Raw genomic sequence first — 24,492 nt, 5'->3', positions numbered from 1 at the left:
GTGATCTCAGTTGGATGTCCAAATCACACTTTGTCTTTGGTGCTTGTCTGATCATGTTTAAAATCGTTACTCCAGACATAATGGGCTTCAGTGACAGTGCAGTGTATGCGTGAACTTCATCCAGTTCTGTTTTGATTTGTACAACCGTCCAACCTTTCAAATGAAAATGTTTAATAACAGCTTGATACTCTGTTTTCTCCATTTTCAATCACAGCCAACGTACTGACCAATTCAGTTTGCTGTCAATAATGAAGTGTTTGCCATACATTGTTGAAATTCTTTATACAATCCTTAGAATAATCAAGCTTACAAATCACGAAGATACAACAGAAATGTTCATTCTCTCATGGAAATTTACCAGACTTATCAAACCACCCTAGTAGTAGAGGGCGGGGGCATTACTTTCTCACTGATCCTCGTATAAGTAAATATAAACTAAAGACACCACCAATGACACAGTTATCCATGCTAATTTTTGACCATTGGAAATAACATAGGATTTCTTCTTGTAGTCTTCAAGGAAGCAATTCACTGTTACTTCCCTCCAGTCTTTGTGGATCAAATGTGCAGCTGTATAATGTGAATGATCTCAGTGATTACTTGTGTTGTTATGTGTTATCATGATTAAAACCATTGCCCTTCTTATCTATCAAATAACATGTGTGATTGGTTGTTTTAGTCTATACCAAGTTTTAAAAAAAAGCAGAAAGTAGAAGTAAGTGGATAGTGCACTTTGGTTCTCTAAAACCATTGACAGTGCAGAAATACATGAATGCACTATCACTAAGCTCACCTATGGGCCTTATCACAGTAGTAAGTCGTTCAGTTATTCTTAGTCACAGTGATTGAGTTCTTTTCCAAATTTTCTGTGTTCCTCTAAATTGTTCAAGGTAAATGCCTCCTTGGTTCCTTGAAGAAAGGAGTGTCTGATTTCTCTTCCCAACTTTCTCCATTTTTCACTCATCTCTAGTAACCTCATTGGTATCTCAAAATTTAAATTCCCCCTCCCTCCCATTTATTCTCAGCTTAAATCCCCAGTGACTGATCAAGGTGGCACAGTGGTTAGCACGATGGCTCAAATCCGTGCCCAGTCAACCTGATTTAGGTTGTCTGTGATTTCCCTGAATCACTCCAGACAAATGCCAGGATAGTTTCTTTGAAAGGGCACAATCGATTTCCTTCCCCATCCTTCCCTCATCTGATGGGAGCGACAACATGTCTGTGTGGTCCCATCCCTCACATCTGCCAACAAATCAATTCCCAATGTGAAAAATAGGAAAGAAATATGAAAACATAAGCACCAGTCACAGTCAACAATCATCTCCTGTCCAATGCATGACTTTTGTAATGTTCATTAAATTATAAACGTCTGACAAAACTGCTGTTATAAATTAATAGGCACATAAGGCACTTAACAATTGTAAACTGTTTCCTCATCCCTGTTGTTGTTGAAATACTGAAAAGTGTTTTCTGTAAATCTGTAGTCTCAAATTGTTATTACATGTTTAAAATCATCACTCTGGTACTGAATCCACTAGGATCTACAATTTTAGTTCTAATACTGACTTGCATTTACTGTGTTCTTGATACTAAAACTCCAAAGGAATACATATTTATTTATTTAAAAAATTCCAGCAAATGATGGCATCTGATTCTGAAGGATCTCTGAAAGACTTCGTGGTAGATGACTCGACAACTGACAGTGATGAAACATCAAATGATGGCAGCAATGAAAAAGATGACGATAAAAAAGATTCAAGTGGTAAGTGTAATCCACAATATTTGTTGTAGCAAAGTGAGCACTGTTGCAGCCCAAAAATAGGAATAAGTTATGTGATCCTGGAAAGTCCTGTGTTGAATACAAATAATGGAATGTGTAATGTTAACAGTTCACCATATAACTGAGGATGATAATCAGTGATTCAGAGCATTAAACATTTGATCAGTGAAAGCATATTGAGCACTTTTGTTGAAAAGCCTTTCTGAAAGCTAAATTAACATTTTGTCAGTACTTCATTTTAACAAGTACGTGAAGCTACTCTTGAGTACATTAATTTTTCAAGAATTTTGGATAAAGCTGTCAGAAGTGTGATTGGGCAGTAGTTGTTAGCATCAGACCTATCCCCTTTTTTATGCAATGGTTTAACAAAAGCATATTTCAATCTACCCGGAAAAGTGCCCTGTTTGAATGAGCTACTACATATGTGGCTGAGAATCCTACTTGTGGGGAAAAAGCTTTTAGTACTCTGCTGGAAATGCCATCAATTCTGTGTGAGCTTTTACTTGTGAATGAATTTATTCTTTCCCTAATTTCAGTAGGAGACATGGGTTGAATTCCAATTTTTTTCAAATTGCATGGTTATTGCTTCTTCCATATACAGACATGCATTTTCTAATGAATAGCTGGATCCTATTTTCTCTACAACACTTAAAAAATTATCATTAAAATTTTTTCCACTTATGACTTTTTGTTAACTAACTTTTCATTGAGTTTCATGTAAATGCAGTCTTCCAGTTCTCTTGGTTGCCCTGTTTCCTTTTTAAGAATATTCCAAATTGCTTTAATTTTGTTATCAGAGGTGCTAACCTCAGACATAATGCACATACTTCTGGACTTTTATATTAACTTTTCTTATTAAAATGCAGCTGTTTTTGTAATGTTTCACTGTTTCTGGACCATTACTCCTTCTAGCTATAAGATACTGTTCCCTTTTCTGTTTGCAAGATATTTTTGTCCCTTTAGTAAGCCATGGCATTTTAGATGGTTTCTTACAATTATGTTTCAGTGTTTTCTGAAGGAAACTGCTTTCAGATATACTCACAAAGGTATCATGAAATAGATTAAATTTTTAATTAGCATCAGCTCAGTCTGTCTAATTATTGCAAGCTCTGCCTAAAATTTCAATTGTTAAATCGATATTTGACTACACCATTTTGGAGGACTGTTTTGCATTACTGAATGTTTCTGTGTCATATATTGTAACAAGCTGCGCATCATGATCAGGCAGACCATTCTTAGCAGGGAAAGTTTTTATTTGATTAAATTTATCTTCGCCTAAACATTGTCCTATACTACCAGAGTACAAAAATCAATAACTGACATCAAATTGAAAGAACCAAATAATACTTCAAGGTCAAGCTATCCATCAGACTCTTTCAGAAAATCTACATTGAAATCCCCACAAAGAATAATTTGCTTCCCTCTGTTTGACATATAGCACAACAAAAAATCCTAGTTTTTCAAAAATAGCTGAAAATTTCCCAGTAGGGACCTCCATACAGCTATATAAAAGTACCATTATATTGTTAAAAACCATTCAAAAACGTAGATCACACAAATATTTTTTATTCAAGACAACATGTTTCAATAGCCTTAGCTGTCAACTTCAGGTCTTAAACATTTTACACGAAAGAACTTGCCCCCCTTCTAACAGCAGTGTACCGCAAGTCTCTAGATCAACGGAAGGTTCCAAATGATTGGAGAAGAGCACAGGTAGTTCCAGTTTTCAAGAAGGGTCGTCGAGCAGATGCGCAAAACTATAGGCCTATATCTCTGACATCGATCTGTTGTAGAATTTTAGAACATGTTTTTTGCTTGCGCATCATGTCATTTCTGGAAACCCAGAATCTACTCTGTAGGAATCAACATGGATCCTGGAAACAGCGATCATGTGAGACCCAACTCGCTTTATTTGTTCATGAGACCCAGAAAATATTAGATACAGGCTCCCAGGTAAATGCCATTTTCCTTGACTTTCGGAAGGCATTCGATACAGTTCCGCACTGTCGCCTGATAAACAAAGTAAGAGCCTACAGAATATCAGACCAGCTGTGTGGCTGGATTGAAGAGTTTTTAGCAAACAGAACACAGTATGTTGTTCTCAATGGAGAGATGTCTACAGACGTTAAAGTAACCTCTGGCATGCCACAGGGGAGTGTTATGGGACCATTGCTTTTAACAATATATATAAATGACCTAGTAGATAGTGTCGGAATTTCCATGCGGCTTTTTACGGATGATGCCGTCGTATACAGAGAAGTTGCAGCATCAGAAAATTGCAGCGAAATGCAGGAAGATATGAAGTGGATAGGCACTTGGTGCAGGGAGTGGCAACTGACCCTTAACATAGACAAATGTAATGTATTGCGAATACATAGAAAGCAGGATCCTTCATTGTATGCTTATATGACAGCGGAACAAACCCTGGCAGCAGTTAGTTGTGTAAAATACCTGGGAGTATGCGTACAGAATGATTTGAAGTGGAATGATCATGTTGTGATCTTCAGTCCTCAGACTGGTTTGATCCAGCTCTCCATGCTACCCTATCCTGTACAAGCTTCTTCATCTCCCAGTACTTTCTGCAACACATATCCTTTTGAATCTGCTTAGTGTATTCATCTCTTGGTCTCCCTCTACGATTTTTACCCTCCACGCTGCCCTCCAATGCTAAATTTGTGATCCCTTGATGCCTCAGAACATGTCCTACTAACAGGTCCCTTCTTTTTGTCAAGTTGTGCCACATACTCCTCTTCTCCCCAATTCTATTCAATACTTCATCATTAGTTATGCGATCTACCCATCTAATCTTCAGCATGCTTCTGTAGCACCACATTTCGGAAGCTTCTATTCTCTTCTTGTCCAAACTATTTATCGTCCATGTTTCACTTCCATACATGGCTACACTCCATACAAATACTTTCAGAAACGACTTCCTGACAATTAAATCTATACTTCATGTTAAGAAATGTCTCTTCTTCATAAACGCTTTCCTTTTCATTGCCAGTCTGCACTTTATATCCTCTCTACTTCGACCATCATCAGTTATTTTGCTCTCCAAATAGCAAAACTCCTTTACTACTTTAAGTGTCTCATTTCCTAATCTAATTCCCTCAGCATCACCCAACTTAATTCGACCACATTTCATTATCCTCGTTTTGCTTTTGTTGATGTTCATCTTATACCCTCCTTTCAAGACACTGTCCATTCCATTCAACTGCTCTTCCAAGTCCTTTGCTGTCTCTGATAGAACTACAATGTCATCAGCGAACCTCAAAGTTTTTAATTCTTCTCCATGAATTTTAATACCTACTCCGAATTTTTCTTTTGTTTCCTTCACTGCTTGCTCAATATACAGATTGAATAACATCGGCGAGAGACTACAACCCAGTCTCACTCCCTTCCCAACCAATGCTTCCCTTTCATGTCCCCCGACTCTTATGACTGCCATCTGGTTTCTGTACAAATTGTAAATAGCCTTTCGCTCCCTGTATTTTACCCCTGCCACCTTTAGAATTTGAAAGAGAGTATTCCAGTCAATGTTGTCAAAAGCTTTCTCTAAGTCTACAAATGCTAGAAATGTAGATTTGCCTTTGTTTAATCTTTCTTCTAAGATAAGTCATAAGGTCAGTATTGCCTCACGTGTGCCAACGTTTCTACGGAATCCAGACTGATCTCCCCCGAGGTCGGCTTCCACCAGTTTTTCCATTCGTCTGTAAAGAATTCGCGTTAGTATTTTGCAGCTGTGACTTATTAAACTGATAGTTCGGTAATTTTCACACCTGTCAACACCTGCTTTCTTTGGGATTGGAATTATTATATTCTTCTTGAAGACTGAGGGTATTTCACCTGTCTAATACATTGTGCTCACCAGATGGTAGAGTTTTGTTAGGACTGGCTCTCCCAATTCCGTCAATAGCTCTAATGGAATGTTGCCTACTCCCGGGGGCCTTGTTTTGACTCAGATCGTTCAGTGCTCTGTCAAATTCTTCATGCAGTATCATATCTCCTATTTCATCTTCATCTACATTCTCTTCCATTTCCATAATATTGTCCTCAAGTACATCACACTTGTATAGACCCTCTATATACTCCTTCCACCTTTCTGCTTTCCCTTCTTTGCTTAGAACTGGGTTTCCATCTGAGCTCTTGATATTCATACAAGTGGTTCTCTTCTCTCCAAAGCTCTCTTTAATTTTCCTGTAGGCAGTAGCTATCTTACCCCTAGTGAGATAAGCCTCTACATCCTTACATTTGTCCTGTAGCCATCCCTGCTTAGCCATTTTGCACTTCCTGTCAATCTCATTTTTGAGACGTCTATATTCCTTTTTGCCTGCTTCATTTCCTGCGTTTTTATATTTTCTTCTTTCATCAATTAAGTTCAATATTTCTTCTGTTACCCAAGGAATTTTGCTAGACCTCGTCTTTTTACTTACTTGATCCTCTGCTGCCTTCACTACTTCATCCCTCAGAGCTACCCGTTCTTCTAGTGTACTTCTTTCCTCCATTCCTGTCAATTGCTCCCTTATGCTCTCCCTGAAACTCTGTACAACCTCTGGTTCTTTTAGTTTATCCGGGTCCCATCTCCTTAAATTCCCACCTTTTTGCAGTTTCTTCAGTTTTAATCTACAGGTCATAACCAATAGATTGTGGTCAGAGTCCACATCTGCCCCTGGAAATGTCTTACAATTTAAAACCTGGTTCCTAAATCTCTGTCTTACCATTATATAATTTATCTGATATCTTCTAGTATCTCCAGGCTTCTTCCATGTATACGACCTTCTTTCATGATTCTGGAACCAAGTGTTAGCTATGATTAAGTTGTGCTCTGTGCAAAATTCTACCAGGCGGCTTCCTCTCTCATTTCTTAGCCTCAATCCATATTCACTTACTACATTTCCTTCTCTCCCTTTTCCTACTCTCGAATTCCAGTCACCCATGACTATTAAATTTTCGTCTCCCTTCACTTCCTGAATAATTTCTTTTATCTCATCATACATTTCTTCAATTTCTTCATCATCCTGCAGAGCTAGTTGGCATATAAACTTTTACTACTGTAGTAGGCGTGGGCTTCGTGTCTATCTTGGCCACAATAATGACTTCACTATGCTGTCTGTAGTAGCTTACCCGCAAACCGATTTTTTTATTCATTATTAAACCTACTCCTGCATGCCCCTATTTGGTTTGGTGTTTATAACCCTGTATTCACTTGACCAAAAGTCTTGTTCCTCCTGCCACCGAACTTCGCTAATTCCCACTATATCTAACTTTAACCTATCCATTTCCCTTTTTAAATTTTCTAATCTACCTGCCCGGTTAAGGCATCTGACGTTCCACGCTCTGACCCGTAGAACACTATGATCATGTAAAATTAATTTTTGGTAAGGCAGGTATCAGGTTCAGATTCTTTGGGAGAGTCCTTAGAAAATGCAGTCCATCGACAAAGGAGGTGACTTACAAAATCCTCATTCGACCTATACTTGAGTATTGCTCATCAGCGTGGGATCTGTATCAGGTCGGTTTGACAGAGGAGATAGAGAAGATCCAAAGAAGAGCGGTGCGTTTCGTCACAGGTTATTTGGTAAGCGTGATAGCATTACGGATATGTTTAGCGAAGTCAAGTGGCAGACTCTGCAAGAAAGGCGCTCCGCATTGTGGTGTAGCTTGCTGTCTAGGTTTCAAGAGGGTGCGTTTCTGGATGAGGTATCGAATGTATTGCTTCCCCCTACTTATACCTCCTGAGGAGATCACGAACGTAAAATTAGAAAGATTCGAGCGCACGGACGCTTTCTGGCAGTCGTTCTTCCTGTGAACCATACGCGACTGGAACAGGAAAGGGAGGTAATGACATTGGCATGTAAAGTGCCCTCCGCCATTCACTGTTGGGTGGCTTGCGGAGTATAAATGTAGATGTAGATGTTTAAAAAATATGTCACAACCCATGTTCATTTTACCCTGACCTCACGCTCAATATGTCAAATGGATTAAACTCAGCACATTATGAACATTTGTCATCACTAAAATATTAAAAATCACACACCATCTTGTACAAAAGACCATGTCAGTATACATACTCTCACAGATGATTGTTATGTGATACACATACATACACAGTTGTGTGTACACCCATGTGTATCATGTAATAACCATCAGTGAGCAGTATGTATATGGACATTGCCTTTTGGACAAGATGCTGTCTAATTTTAAATATTTTAGCGATGACTAACATTTACAATGTAATTTTATCCACTTGTTATCTTGTGCATGAGGTCAGTATAAAATGAACATGGTTTACTACAAAAAAATGTTTAAGACCTGAAGATGATCGCTAATACGGTTGAAACCAGTTGTTTTGAATACTTTAATTCGTGAGTTCAGGAGCTCCAAGCATCTTCATGAACAGAATGCAGATACTTAGCCATTTTCTGCTCCCAGTAATGGCATTATGCTGCAAAGCACTATTTCCTGCCAGGACTTTCGTGTGTTTATTTTCATCACATGCCAGAAGACAACAGTTACTATAGGAAAATCATTTGCCTTTAGGGCAGCAACGTCAGTCTTGATCAGGTCCATCATCCCTAGCTTGAAAAAAAGCACCTGGATATCGAAAACTGGCTCTGGCAGCCACATTAGCGATGATGGTTTTGTGTGGATAGGAAATTATGTGCTACAAAGCCATTGAGCCGTGAGGAAAACCATCAATCAAAAATATTGAAATGGCTCACAGATCCGTTAAATCATAGAAATGATCTGCAGTGGGTTTCAACACATTGTTTCTAATAAAGCAACACTGTCTTTCAAAAGATTTGACTTTAGTGAAGAGTTCCTTAATAGAGATACTTCACAGTGGCATGAAAATGAAGATTTACTCAGTTCTCAACACCTACTTAATAAACTGAAAGTTGTAAATGAACCGGATGAGAGAGGTGTTTGGCTCGTAGAGGACTACAGTAACCCTTTTCATTTGGCGTATCTCCATTTCATTGAATTCTTCTGTAGTATCTAGTTTTTTGTATGCCACTTTAGGCTGTTTGGACTTGTAACTGACTGTCTTTACAACTGGCCCAAAATAACAGTCAAAAAAGATTTTAATAGAGGCTATTTTAATGCTGAAATTCTTAGACATAAACATTTGCTCTCTTTTTAGGCAGTCGTTTTTGTACCCAGTAGATTATTTTTGTAGAAGTTCCACCTTCCTAGCCTATTTATGACTATTTACTGCCATTTGTTAATAGAGTTGCAACTTATTTTGCTAGCAGACATGTATCTTCCTTTTCCAGCACTTAACGTCACATAGACTTTCTAAAATCATGTTGTTGTGAAAATTTAACACACAGTATGTTTAACTTGGGACTCCAGTTCCAGATACATAACAATCTGTAGAAACTAACGTAGACAATCATTATTTTTATACATAGCCTTAACATTTTTCTGATATTGAAATTATTAAGATAATTGAAAAAGAAAATAAAAATAAGGATCATAAGTCATTGGAGTAGTGGGAACAGTTTGTGAATGACAGTCATTATTTGTGTACATAACCCTTAACATTTTTCAGATAATGACATTATTGAGATTACTGAAAAAGAAAATGAAGAGGAGGAACAGACGTCATCGGAATGGTGGGAACAGTTTGTGACTGAGGAAGAAATGGATGATATAAAATCCAGTGGAAAATTAATGCTCTTGTTCTATATCTTGCAAGAATGTGAGAAAATAGGTGACAAAGTGTAAGTTTGTATATTTATTATTATAAAGGTTAAAAATGTGTTAAGATGTACATGTTTATGCCCATTGTACATAGACAAATGGGCTATTTATGACCACTGGAATGAGTTATGGTTACAGTTCACCACATAGAGATGTAATTGAGCTGTCACGATAGATTGCTTGAATGCAGAAACTGGGGAGGGAAGGAAACTTTACTGTGACACCACCAAGAGACTGAACACATTATACAACCAACCAAGCAGTAGTCCCCTTCTCAGCACATATCACTGAAATAGTTGGGTACGTGGGAGGGGCTAGGGGGGTAGGGGGTGGGGAGGGGGAGGGGAGTTACCGCATTCTTCACCAGTGTTTTCAGTACCAGTCATCATCATGTCTGAATATGAGGAATAAACTATCTAAAGTTCTACACTAACAACGTAAACATCTGATAAAGTGGTATACCACGAACCGCCCTACCTATGCAGTACACTGCTGCATCCCTAACACACTCTTTCTTATGATCCTATCTCCTGCTGACCATTCCCCTGTAGATCTATCCTCTACAGTCACCACCACCACCACCTCCATTCACTAGCATTTCCTGTCTGACTAAGGGTAGGACTGTGTCTGTTAACAGCTTTTTGGTCTACCATTGTGCTGCAACTACTGTGGGGAATTCTAGTTTGATAATTATTTATATACACCAAACAGTGAATACCGCAAACTTGCCTGCACATTTGCTGAATATACTACACACAGCCACATCAACAGCAGTTTCAGTATATGTGCCATTATGAACCCCCCACCCCTTTCCCTTTCACTTTGTGCTCTAATTACTCTGAAGTGAGCTGGTGGAAACTTTCCCTCCAACACATCCTCTATTCCTTCAGTGTCTGTTGCCCATAAAACTCATCCTCAGCCACAACCTTTCTATTCCCTTACCTGTTTCCCATTCCCTCTGTGTAACTTTTTCCTTTACTATCATTTCCCATATATTTCTAACATATAATGCCTTGTTAATATAGTAGCTCCTTCCATCTGTCTTTTCTTCTCCCTTCCCATGTTCCTGTCCCCCTCTTATGTTTTATCATTCTCTACCCAATCAGTTTTGTAATTTTTGCCATGAATGATACACATTTTATTCCCCCATTACTTTCCTACCTTACTTTCCTTTACGCAAGTACCACAGTCATACAAAATTTCTGAAATCACAGCATTTCTGCCATTGACTGTAATTATTGTTTATTTGCACCATCGACTAATTTCTGCTATTGTGCTTTTTTCAAGGGTAGTTGACATGCACGAGGAAAGACTACCAAACTGCCTGGCCGACAGTATATAGTGGGCAGATATAGAATGTATGACAAGTATTCAAGTGTACAATTGCTATAAAAACAGTTTAAAAGTTGTAGGGAGATGAGATCATTGCCCACTGCAAGTCAAAAGCAATATCATAATTGTCATGACACTGGAAATTTTCAAACCTGTGACAACACATATGAGTGACTACATGTTCAGGCATTATTCTCATTCATTTCAACACAGAAACTCTTTATGTTGACTGGCACTGGGCAGTGTTATCGCTTCTGCCACTACTTTTAAACTGTTTGTATACCAATTGTACTCATTAATACTTGTCACAAGATTTTTGTTTGCCCACCACATGTTGTTGGTTGGACAGCTTGCTGAGTTTTTGTTGTGCACGGCTACTACAACTTGAAAGAAGAGTAATAGATGAAATCAGCCAAGAGAGAAAATAAAGATTATAGCTGATGGTGGAAATGTCATTTTAGGACTGTACTATCTTCGCCATGTACTACATTTCCTCCCCTCTTCCAGCTGTCCCAGTCTTTCTGTCACCTAATGTAAATAGTAAATGAATCTTAGATGATTACGTGGCAGAACAAATGTTGAAACATTAGATGTACTTTGTACAGAGAGATTATGTCTTTATGATGTCAGTGAGATTCAGCGAAAAGGAGCTATTCTCAGTTATGATGATGAAAAATTAAAATTTAAATGTATTTTTTATTTAAAAAGTTAATCTATATAATTAAAATTGAATGATGTAACTGTTGTGACTCGCCGATCTTCCAAGTGCCGTCGCGCAGTTACGCACGTCCTCTACATGCGGCACTGTCTGCCAGCCATGCAGCAGCAGCGCCACCTAAGTGGCCAGCGAGCCAGCAGCCCCTCGACTTGGACTTAGTTATGATTTTACTGTTAAAGTGTACACACGTCTTATTATGTTTGCTTGATCTGTGACTTTCATGTATTGCGTCTTCCTTGGAATATATTTGCTCAACTTGAAGTTATTACAATTGTCGACGAGGTAGTGATTTTTCTTTTCCATCGTTGACCCACATGTTTCCAAAGCTACTTTAGAGCAACTATTGCAAGGTCTCATAGAACAGCAAATGCTTCTCACAAATGCGTTTGTATTCCCAGTTACAGTATTGCGGCGAAGTCTTATTTAAAAGTTTTGCTTGTTAACAAAGCCCGACCTTAAAGTTGGCCTCATTGCTTGTGATTTGATTGTCACACAGGCATGGGTTGTTGTTCACGAGTTCCAACAATTCCCAGTTAGGTCTCTTTAGGAGGTCCTCCGCATTCAGTTTTCACAATATCTGAATTTTGTCTGGGTGTTAATGCTGTTCCTTTTTCTATATTTGCCATGTATTGCAATCCAATGTGTCAAATTGTAGCACATGCTTGCGTGTACCCACATTGCATGTGCCAGCGGGAGTGGGGCATAGTGTGTGAGATTGTAATGAAGTGGAATACATGCTGTGTGCCCACATAGCTATCATTGTTTTTCTAGAACACATTTACGGCAACAGTGGGTTGTTAACCTTTACAAAACACCATCTCAACTGACTATTGATATCAGAGTCAATGACAAAGGATTGTTGTCCCCTTCGCACCACTCCCATTTTATGATCCACAACATAACATTTTATTTCCAGGGTATCCCAATCACCCACTTCAAGGCCACACATTATAACATTAAAGGACTGATAAAAAGAAGATACTCATCTGAATCACAATAGATTAATATATTGTGCACAGAATGTCCAACAGAAGCTCTCGTTTCTTGCCATCCTTGCTGGACAACTTCTGCCAGTGATGTAAGGAATCTTCACTGAAGCTTCCATATGCATACCAGTACATCCGTTCATTTCTTGTCCCAACAACACTGTAATGATTTGCTTCAGAACTCCCGCCCCCTCTCCCTCCTGCCACTCTCTCCCACATCTCCCCACCCCCACCCCCACTCCACTCCACTCCACTCTACCCCCCTCCATCCCCCTCTACCTCTAACCTCTGATGAGCACATATCCACAAACTGATTCCTGTCAGTAATTGACACATGTAAGAGAATAGCTTTGAAATGCATCTATATTTGTAAAGCTTCTTCACTGCATAAGAAAAGTTTCTGATCTTGTCCTTACGTGATCTTTTTACTCCAGAGCATACTGAAACAGCATGCTTGTTTCTATAATAATTTACTCCTATTTTACTTTTGCGTATTTTCTACAGGGTACTGAAAAGGTGCTGCAAGTACTCACCATGAGAATTAGTTTGGTAAAATTTATGACTCAAGTGTTTGGAGACATCTCCTATACTTCAGATTGAAACAAACTCCTACTGTTAAATAGGAAAGAATTCCCGTCTTACATAGCAAAGTTTTTTCTGCCCATACTAGTTTCAGCACTTTCTTTACTGACTTCAGTGAGTTTTTCTTTATTATTTTGCTTCAGAATTATTGTGTTGGAGTTCACATAAAATTTGGGTGAATGCTATTTCCTAAAAAGAAATGATAATACAGGGTTACACAAAACATATTTTTGTCTGCCGAGTAAAATATTTGAATGGAGTTTATATAATTTGAAGTTACTGATTACAAATATGCAGTCAGAAATTGTCCATTTGGTTAATACATTTCACGACATATACTTACAAATGATTATGATTTTTATGAGATTCAGAAGCTCACTATTAAATAGAACTAACATTTCTTCAGGCAAAAATATTAAATTGTGATTATTAATAGCGTTAGTAATGATGTTTTGATAGACGTTTGAAATTGATTAAAAAAAAATATATATTGGTCCCGCCAGGAATACATTAGTTCTTATGGTATGTTTTATCGGTTAACATGAATTACGGTTAAGGTGAATTATGAACTGTTACACTCCCTATTGTAATTAAATGTCACTGTAACACAAACTTCCGGCCTTACATTATTCTAAAGCATGCATTTTTCTGAAATGAATGTAGGAAGTGTAGCTACAAAGCTAATTATACTTATTTGTTGACTCATTTTTAACGTATTGTAGGTCGGTAGCCGCAATTATCACCTCAACAATCAGCATATGCTGTACATTGTAAGACATTCAATAATTTGCGCAGAAGCATTTAGGAATGTACTCAGTGCCAGATTTGACAGGTGTTCTGTTAGCCGTAACCTTATCGAGTTGGAATACTGAATAAAAACTATAGTTACAACCGGTACCGTAGCACGCGAAAATGGCAAAGAGGAAACAGACAGCTCTAAATGCACAGTTAAAGCTTAAGATTCTAGATGAAATGGAGCATGGTACCAAGAAAACAACAATTGCAGAGCAGTTTGGAATACGTAAATCTACTTTATCTACGATTATTAAGAATCAAGAAAAAATTATTAATGCTGCGGGATCAGGTTCTGGAAACAAATCTAAACTACTTCGTACCACCAAGTATGAAGACATCAAGATGTTACTGCTAGAATGGTTCAATTATATGCGTGCATCTAACATATCTTTAACTGGACCTGTGATTCAATCAAAAGCAAATGATTGTGCTAAATATATGGACATCGAAGACTCCCGTTGTTCTGCTTGTTTGTTGTATCGGTTCCAAAAGAGACATTTAGTTTCACCTGTACAAATTTTTAGCAAAGCAAATAAAGTTGATGAAGAAAGTGCAAACAACTGGTTGCATGAATTCAATCTAGTGAGGGAAAAGTATGCCTCATGTTATGTGTTTAACATGGATGAAACTGGATTTTTCTATAATCTTTTTCCAAATCACACCCTTGTGATAAAAGGTGATTAGTGTCACGATGGAGCACGAAACAAACAACATGTGACTTTTGTACTGTGCTGTAATACTGAGGGCAGTGAGAACTTTCCTCCCTGGGTTATTGGTAAATCCGAGAAACCATGTTTTAAAAACATAAATATGGACATTTTACCTTGCATCTACTCTCACCGCAAGAAAGCTTAGATCGATGGCACATCATTTCGCAAGTGGCTTCTTCATTTCAGCAGTTGAATGGTTGCTCTTAATAGACATGCTCTTCTTACATTGGACAGATGTACTGCCCATAACGTTCATGACCTGAACAACATGTCCAACATGAAGGTTCAGTTTTTTCCACCCAATGCCACAAGCCGCCTTCAGCTTTTGGACCAAGGCATAATCTCTCTCATAAAGAGAGCTTATCATTAGCAACTTACAAGAGCTGCAATTCGTGCTGCTGAAAACAATAGTGCAACCCAAAATTGGAATCTGCTTGATGCAATAATATCCATCGCAACAGCCTGGAACTCAGTATCGCCACATCATATAGGGAAGTGCTTTAACAGAACTTGGAGACATAGCAACACTGAAGATGTCCACGAGTTAGAAGATGCCACTTCACCTGATGAATGGACAGTTCTGCAGGACGTTATTAACCTTGTGATTAGTTCAGATGAATTCATTAGTGTAGACGACGATATGGCCATATGTGCTTCTGTGGAATCGGATGTGCCAAAAGCTGTGAACAACGTGCAAGAAAGGCCATCAGAAGAAAGTGAAGAGGAAGAGAATACAGATACCATTCCACCTACCCGTCAGGAGATGTTTACAGCCTTGGACTGTTTAGAGCAGTTCACTTCAACATCCGACATCACTGGTGGGTTTGCTATCATTACAATTGGTTGTGAAATTACAAAATATTATCGTTCCCATGAATGTCAGCAAACCTTGTCCGAATTTTTTCCAAGAAAGTAATGTACATAATTTGTGAGTACTTGGATTTTACAATCACTTCATAGTGTTATAAGTCTACAATAAGGTGATTGATAGTGTAGTGTATTATACATTAGTGCACTGCTGTACATGTATACTTATTAAAATCTGTGTTTTTCACTTAACACAAAATTTTAAACACAAACTTCTGATTTTTTTGGTTCCTTCGGATTCGTGTTAACGAAGTTCTAGAATTAAAGTAAGCAAAGTACGCAAGTTCTTTTAATATTTATATCTTCTACATCTGACATAATTTACACTGCAAATACAGACGTACTTAGGTGCTCAAGCAATTCTGTTGTATGCCATTCCCAACTGAATTTATTATCGAGACGTAATCCCAGAAATTTAACACTGTCAACCTCTTTGATCTGCATGTTGTCATATGTTACACACATGGTGGAAGGAAATCTCTTACACGTTCTGAACTGCACATAGTAGATCTTTTCAAAGTTTAATGAGAGTGAATTAGCTTTAAACCTTTTATGTCAGTGAAAATTTGATTGGCAGCTATTACTAAATCTATACTCGACTTGCTATTTATTGCAATGTTTGTATAATCTGCAAATAAAACATACTTAGTATCTGGTGATGTAGCAGAAGGGGAGTCATTAATGTACACATGGAAAAGCAATGAATCCAAGATGGAACCTTGAGAACACCACATTTTGTTAATTCTCAGTCGGATGAAGACTGACTGCTTACTGCACAGGTATTTTGCAATGACACCCTTTGTTTCCTGTTAGTTAGATAAGACTCAAACCATTCTGCAGCACTGCCGGTGCCGCCATAATATTCTAATTTACTTACGAGGATGGTTTGGTTCACACAGTCAAAGGCTTTTGACAGGTCACACAAAATGCTCCACCCCCACCTCAGGGCTTTCACCGCTCTGTGGTGAGTACATGCTTGGCAACCACAGGGCCCCAGCCCTCGCAGTACCGCTTCTTTTTCTGTACTGTACGTCTCTTCCTCTCCTGTCCTTTTCCCCTCTCTTGGGGAGATGTCTCGTGCCTCCATGGGCTCTTGAAGCTCATTTGCGTTGGTGTTCTTGTTGGAATATTCTCTCTTTCCCTGCACCGCCCTTTCCCTGCACCGCCCTTTCCCTGCAACGCCCTTTCCCTGCACCGCCCTTTCCCTGCACCGCCTTTTCCTTCCTTGTTCTGCTCTCTTTTTTTTCCGCTGTGACATTTGAGGCCATTATTTCTTTCTTCCTTTCCCTCTTATCATTTCTTCTCCTTCCTGTGTCTGCTTGACGACCACTCACGCATTTGACGCATAACAGGAGGCTGGGTAACGAGTTTTTCCCAGTCACCGGTTGACATGTAGGGCCCGCATGTACCCCCCTGGTACAGGTCAGGCCCAGGGAGGGGTGATTGCCTGAGCTGTTACATTCCTCCTCTGCTGATTGGTCCCTCCGTCTGTCGTTCGGGAGGTGTGACCTAAGGTGAGGACAATCACCTAAGGTGAGGACAATCACCTAAGGTGAGGACAATCACCTAAGGCAGAGGGCTCCCCTTTGGAGGGCCCCTGGCTGGAAGGAGCGTGCCATTGGAGACGCTGGCAATCATGGGGGACTTCTTCCCAATGACTGATTTTCCTTCTCTTCCTCCGAGTGTTTCACATAAAAGAAAGTGGAGTGAGGCTCCTGCCTCAATGTCTCTTCCTGTTGCACCTCAATATCTAGTAGTCTCATGTTTAGACGAAAACCAGAATTTGGCTACTGTTAACCCCTTTGTTATACAGAAAGGCATGGATGGCATCGCCGGACCCATGAAGTCATGCTCTCGTCTTTGCAATATAACTCTGCTTTTGGAAATTGATAGTGCTCTCCAGGCCCAGGAACTACTCAAGGCCTGAATTCTCTTGACCAGGAATGCCCTTTTTACTGGTGCGAGTCTGCATTTTATGTCTTCATCTGCTTCGTGGTTACCAAACCTGATGTTAAGTTTCTCACTGTTCTCATTTCTGCTACTTCTTGTAACTTTCATTTTTGTTTGATTTACTGTGAATCCATATTTTGTACTCATTAGACTGTTCATTCCATCCAGCAGATCCTGTAATATTTATTCACTTTCGCTGAGGATAGCAGTGTTATCAGTGAATCTTATCACTGATATCCTTTCATCTTGAATTTTAATTCCACTCTAGAACCATTCTCTTATTTCCATCATTGCTTCTTCAGTGTATAGACTGAACATTAGGAGTGAAAAATTACATCCCTGTCTTATACCCTTTTTAATTTGAGCACTTCTTTCTTGGTCATCCACTCTTATTGCTCGCTCTTGGCTCTTATACATATTGTATATCACCTGTCTTTTGCTATAGCTTACCCCTATTTTTCTCAGGATTTCAAACATTTTACATTGTTGAACACTTTTTCCAGGTCAATGACTAGTATGAATGGGCCTTGGTTTTTCTTTAGCCTTGCTTCCATTATCAACCACAATGTCAGAGCTGCCTTTCTGGTGCCTTTACCTTTCCTAAAGCTAAACTGATTCTAATCTAATACATCCTCAATGGTGACGGGAATACTCTCTTTCAAATTCTTAAGGTGGCAGGGATAAAATACAGGGAGCGAAATGCTATTTACAATTTGTACAGAAACCAGATGGCGATTATAAGAGTTGAGAGGCATGAAAGGGAAGCAGTGGTTGGGAAGGGAGTGAGACAGGGTTGCAGCCTCTCCCCCCATGTTATTCAATCTGTATATTGAGCAAGCACTAAAGGAAACAAAAGAAAAATTCAGAGTAGGTATTAAAATCCATGGAGAAGAAATAAAAACTTTGAGGTTCTCCGATGACATTGTAATTCTATCAGAGACAGCAAAGGACTTGGAAGAGCAGTTGAATGGAATGAACAGTGTCTTGAAAGGAGGGTATAAGATGATCATCAACAAAAGCAAAACGAGGATAATGCAATGTAGTCGAATTAAGTTGGGTGATGCTGAGGGAATGAGATTAGGAAATGAGACACTTAAAGTAGTAAAGGAGTTCTGCTATCAAAATAACTGATGATGGTCGAAGTAGAGAGGATATAAAATGTAGACTGGAAATGGCAAGGAAAGTGTTTCTGAAGAAGATAAATTTGTTAACATCTAGTAAAGATTTAAGTGTCAGGAAGTCGTTTCTGAAAGTATTTGTATGGAGTGTAACCATGTATGGAAGTGAAACATAGACGATAAATAGTTTGGACAAGAAGAGAATAGAAGCTTTCGAAATGTGGTGCTACAGAAGAATGCTGAAGATGAGATGGGTAGATCACATTATTAATGAGGAGGTATTGAATAGAATTGGGGAGAAGAGAAGTTTGTGGCACAACTTGACCAAAAGAAGTGATCGGTTGGTAGGACATGTTCTGAGGAATTAAGGGATCACCAATTTAGTACTGGAGGCACCATATAGGGTAAAAATCGTAGAGGGAGACCAAGAGATGATTACACTAAGCAGATTCAGAAGGATGTGGGCTGCAGTAGGTACTGGGAGATGAAGAAGCTTGCACAGGATAGAGTAGCATTGAGAGCTGCATCAAACCAGTCTCAGGACTGAGGACCACAAAAACATCATCATCATCCTCAATTTTCTTTTCCATTCTTCTGTACATTATTCTTGTCAGCAATTTGGCTGAATGATCCATTATGCTGATTTTGTGGTTAATGTCGCATTTATCAGCATTTGCAATCTTCGGAATTGTGTTCATTTGCAATCTTCGGAATTGTGTTAATGATGTTTTCTGAAATTCAAATGGTATATCGCCAGTCTCGTATGTTCTACAGATCAGTGAATAGTCATTTTGTTGCCACTTCCCCCAGTGATTTTAGAAATTTTGATGGAATGGTATATTCGTGGCCCTTGCATCACAGTAACTCATCTGCATATTCATCCCTGTTGCTGCACGACTATTGCCCAAGAAACGAAATCACTGTGCTGCCTGATCCTCCATACTCTCCAGATCGGGCGACTCCAATTTTTTTTTTTTTTTTATTTCAAAAGTTGAAAATCCTATTGGAAGGATGAAGATTTGCAATGATAGATGATATAAAAGAAAATTTGCAAATGGCACTTCACCCAATCGAGCAAGAGGCACACAAAGACTGCTTCAGGAAGTGGAATTGGCTTTGGGAGCAGTGTATAAATTGTGGAGGAGAATACTTTTAAGAAGACCATGCACAATAAGTAAAAGATAAGCATAGAAAAATTTTGTGGACAAGGTTAGAGAATTTTTTGAATAGACCTCGTATATCAGCTCCTGGGTATGCCTTGCAATCCAGTATCTGATTTCAGAATCTCTCCTTGATGTAATCTAACTGAAATCTTCCCTTATCTCCTGCCTTCTCCTAGTATGCCCGCCCCCCCCCTCTTGCAATTCTTCAAAAGAGTATTCACTATTACTACCTGAAATTTATTGTAACTCAATTAGACTTTCTCCTCTCTTGTTCCTGCTACCAAACCTGTCCTATCCTATAACCCTTTCTTCAACTCCTTCCCTTACAGCCACATTCTAGTCCCCTATGTGTCATAGATTTTCATCTCCCTTTACGTACTGAATTACCTGTTTAATTTCCTAATATATTTTCCCTGTCTCTTCATCCTCTGCTTGCGCGTCAGCATGTATATCTGAATGGTCATTGTCAGTGTTGGTTTGCTGTCGATTCTGAAGATACCCCCATCACTGAACTATTCACTGTAACTCACTCTCTGCCCTACATTCCTATTCATATTGAATCCTACTCCCATTATACCATTTTCTGCTGCTGTTGTTGTTACCCTGTATTCATCTGACCAGAAATCCTTGTCTTCTTTCCATTTCACTTCCCTGAACCCAACAATATCTAGTTTGAGCATTAGAATTTCTTTTCACAGATTTTCTTGCTGCCCTACCATGTTCAAACTTCTGGCATTCCTTGCACTGATACACAGAAAATTGTCCTTTTTTTGGATATTTAGTCTTTTTCTCATTGTCCTCTCCCACTTGGCTGTCCCTGCTGAAGATCCAAATGGGGGACTAGTCTGGAATCTTTTGCTAATGGAGGGAGCATCATTACACATTTTCAATTAAAGGCCATGTGTCCTGTGGATATACGTTATGGCTTCCATTGTCCTCTGCATCCTCATGCCATTGATCTTTGCTGATTCTTCCGCCTTTTAGGGGCCATTTCCCACCCCATGGGCAAGATGGTGACCTGAACCTCTGTCCAGTCCTCTGCCCTCTTTGATACGGCCATTGGCAGAACAAGAGTGACTTCTCATGGCAGAAATTTTTGGCTATCATTAGTGATGATTTTTATTCAAAATTTAAGCAGTACCATGGTTTGAACCCGGGACCAAGGACATTTTGATTAGTAATCAAAGACACTATCCCTGATGTATGATAGTTATACTGGGGTTCCTTTAATCAGGATATTAATAATTTTGAAGATGTGTTATGAGAACTGACAAGTTCCATTAATTCTCCTCGAGTATATGGCTCACACAGAATATGCTCGTCAGTTAACAGAAAGTGACAGTAATCACTACCTAATTTTGTTGGAATGCTAGATTTGTTGCTGGAACAAGAAGTTGAAAATTCTATGTAAATAAAAATAGGAATATCATCACTGTGTTACAGATATTAAAACCAAATTAAGATATTTAATGTACTGTTGTGAATTTTTTCAAAGCCTGTCATATCAAGCAAATAAAAGTAGCAGTCTTCCACATGATTTTGCTATTCCCACTTCACCATTGGAACTCTTTAACACATAGGCATTTTCTCTGCCCTTTAGTCCACTGTCAGAGGGTTGTCAACACAAGCTCATCACACTTCATGCAGTACCCAAGGAATTGCCTTGGACACTGAGTTTAACCCCAGAATATTCATAATAGGCTCCGGCTATGAAGTCCAATACATTTGTCCACTGTGTTATTTTTAAACCACCACAAATATAGCAAAATATGAGTGGGACATTTAAACACTTTATATGAGTAATAGCCATTTTTCAGAAGAATCTGTAACAAATAAAACCTAACATTAAGTCAACCCTTCTTCCTGAAGTAGGAGCCACTGGCTCCAAATGCTTGCCACCAGCCACAGCTGTCTTTTATGTGTGTGCTCTGCCACTGCTTGGTGAGTAGGTTTTTTACTTTGAGTATTGTTATGCAATATATAGTAATTATGCAAAACACATTCTGTGTGTGTGTGTTTTTTGTCTATTTTCGTCAAAGGCCTTGTTGGCCGAAAGCTCACTTTCCGACAGACTTTTTATTGTGCCTATCTGCTGCTCAGCATCTCTGCTATATCGTGAGTAGCAACTATCCTTTTCAAAATATTGTTACATCTCATCCTGGATTTCCCATTGTTTGGTATAGTAATTATAGGCAAACAATACTGCACATTAAGTTTCATCTGGACTTATCACCGCCCAAGCACATATTGTACAGCATTTCATGTCTTTGAGACTCGTAAGTCTTTCCTTGAAGACCATATGTGTCAGTTTTTCCCACAGATTAAAGTCCAGAGATGTTAAGTGGGCTGGCCAATTAATGTTTCCCAAGTGATCTGTCCAACAATCTCCACACATTCATTAAAGATGGACTATAATCCTGTGTGCAGCATAGGTGGAACATCTGCTGTATTTGTACCGCACAGACTGCCCTATATCCAGTGGGACATTTTCCGATAACTGCGGCAGTATACCTGTTTAGAACTGTAGCAACTTGTGGAATTGTTGCTATGTAAAGGTCAGTCAATGAAACAGGGACCAGTGATGCTGTTGGTGAAAAGCCTTTAGCATAAGCTGACAGACTATTGTCATTGTTTAATTGCTTGTCTCAGGGGGGTGGGATTTGCAGGTGTCTAGTATTGCATATTGCAAGGACTGATTTGCAACTGGAATGTAAACAATACTTCATCCATAAACAGAATCTTGAATAATAATAATGCTGTCTCACATTTCAATTTTTGTAGATGCTGTACAAATAAGTATAATTGATTCTGAAATTAAATGAAGCTGTTGATGTAGAGAAATGTGGGAAGGGTGAAATATATTGGAATGTACAATTAACAGAACAATCTTTTGACTGATTCCACTCGCACATTCAAGTTACCTTGTAGTGATGTGTGGGTTGTATGTTACCAATGCTAAAATTTTAGTTGCATTCCTCTCATTAGTTGCTGTTATTTTTCATTGGTATATTTTATTGTTCACACATCAGTTTCCTGAAATATTTTTCTAATATTTGTGAAGATTTAACATGATCAGGATACCTTTCAGCATACAACTGCACTGCTATTCTGTTTGATAGTCTTCACTGTAAACAAAACTACATGTGCTTTTTGATTCTCATCTGCATTGTGAAAGTCTGAACAGCCTCATGAGCAAGTCATCTGGTCACAACAATAGACCTCAGACTGGTGGGTTTCAAACAAACGGATAAACACATGAACCGTACCCTATTCAGGTGTTTGCTATATTTTGCACAGCAGGGTGAATGTTTGTGAAAGTTCGTCTTCTGGTGGTGGTGCAGTGGTTTGTGGTACTGTTGTCTTGTTACTGTTTGATCATGTCTCACACATGTTACATCACTGAAGTCTTCTTAAAAAGCTCATTTCTTTGCCACAGAAAAAAGTATATAGCTAAACCTTTAAACAGTTACCAGTTATAAACATTAAAAATTACTTGTGTATGTCAGAAAATTTGCCAAATTGTTTGCTTCAACTTAGTAAAACTCACACCTCAATATATTTACTCATTCTGGCTGTATTTGGGATGACCATCTTGGCTGGCTCACCTTGTGACACACACTACTCACGTGAGCCATGGAATATTGTACTTCCAAGCCATGTTAAAAATTAGGCCAATAATACGAATTTGAAAAATAATGACTGTTATAAGTTAGAAAAATAAGACAGTTATATTTATGTCTTAATTATACAGTATTTAGGAGTGGAGGAGGCTGAATTTGGGAATACTTATGTCTTTCATTTTTGTGTTGTCAGTTTAGTTTGCCACTTCTTTTATTGTGGCAAAATTTTGGAAGTAAATATTGATGAAAGCTTGAAGTGGAAGAAGCATAGTGCTGAGATGCTACTTTCGCTCTTCATGTAATTGCCAGTCTTGGAAACAAATGAATCGACCTCCTAGCATATTTTGCTACTTCCACTCCATCACATTTTGTAGAATAATTTTGTGGAGCAACTCATCGTTTACAAAAAATTATTGAATGCATACAAGCTCCCAATAAAAATAATAGGTAGTGTTTTCCAGCAGTTATTGTGTACCAAACTCTTCCAAGAGTTGGGCATTTCAATTGCACCTTCACAGTTTATATTTGCTAATGAAATTAATTCATCAAAATAATCCATCACAAACTGAAAAGAATAGTGATTTCCGTACCTACAACACTAGAAAAAAAAATTCTTTTATTACCCATTATTGAAGCTGTATGTAACTCAGAAGAGAGTTGAATTGCAAGAAATGAAACAAAGTAACTGTACACAACTTCTGTATACGTAGTAACTGAATGGTACTATTAATTCAGCCCGAACATTCGCTGCAACAGAAAAATGTAGTTCCTTAAAAGTGACTGATGTTTGATAGGGCGGCACCATAACAGAAATGTTGCAGCATAGTAGTAAATGACCAATAATGTTTATTAAGAGTATGTTAAAATGATATTTAACTGTGGTAAAGTTTCATGTGAGGCACATGATGTCGTAAATCTAATACAATGAAATCCAAATAATTTGGCTACTTGTTGGCTGTCTATAATAATACTCTGGCAGGTTTTAATCAGGCAATCACTCTGTTAATGATGTTTCTTTTGTATGCTGTTCTGGAGCAAAACTGGTAGCAACATGTAGCAGCTCTGGTGGACTAGCATTACAGTGTATTCCATGCTCTGTTAATGGACCTTGTTCTCCGTAAATTGTGATTGCTAAGTCAGAGGCTAGACTTCAGAGTATTGTAC

The 24,492-nt window shown here is 38.5% G+C and overlaps 1 protein-coding gene across 2 annotated transcripts in view; it reads left to right on the top strand.

Annotated features, from left to right (window-relative positions):
• The window catches only part of LOC126354093 (transcriptional regulator ATRX-like), a 479,559-nt gene that overhangs the window by 361,174 nt on the left and 93,893 nt on the right, over positions 1 to 24,492 (top strand). For both annotated transcript variants that reach the window (XM_050003480.1, XM_050003481.1), the window contains 2 exons: positions 1,636 to 1,762; positions 9,336 to 9,507. In XM_050003480.1, coding sequence (XP_049859437.1) covers positions 1,636 to 1,762; positions 9,336 to 9,507 — 299 coding nt within the window. The remainder of the gene's footprint in view (positions 1 to 1,635; positions 1,763 to 9,335; positions 9,508 to 24,492) is intronic.

This window comes from Schistocerca gregaria, chromosome 3 (genome assembly GCF_023897955.1).
Source record: "Schistocerca gregaria isolate iqSchGreg1 chromosome 3, iqSchGreg1.2, whole genome shotgun sequence".
Lineage (NCBI taxonomy): Eukaryota > Metazoa > Arthropoda > Insecta > Orthoptera > Acrididae > Schistocerca > Schistocerca gregaria.
The sequence above is the reverse complement of the archived record's forward strand: the minus strand, read 5'-3'. Positions and strand labels throughout refer to the sequence as shown.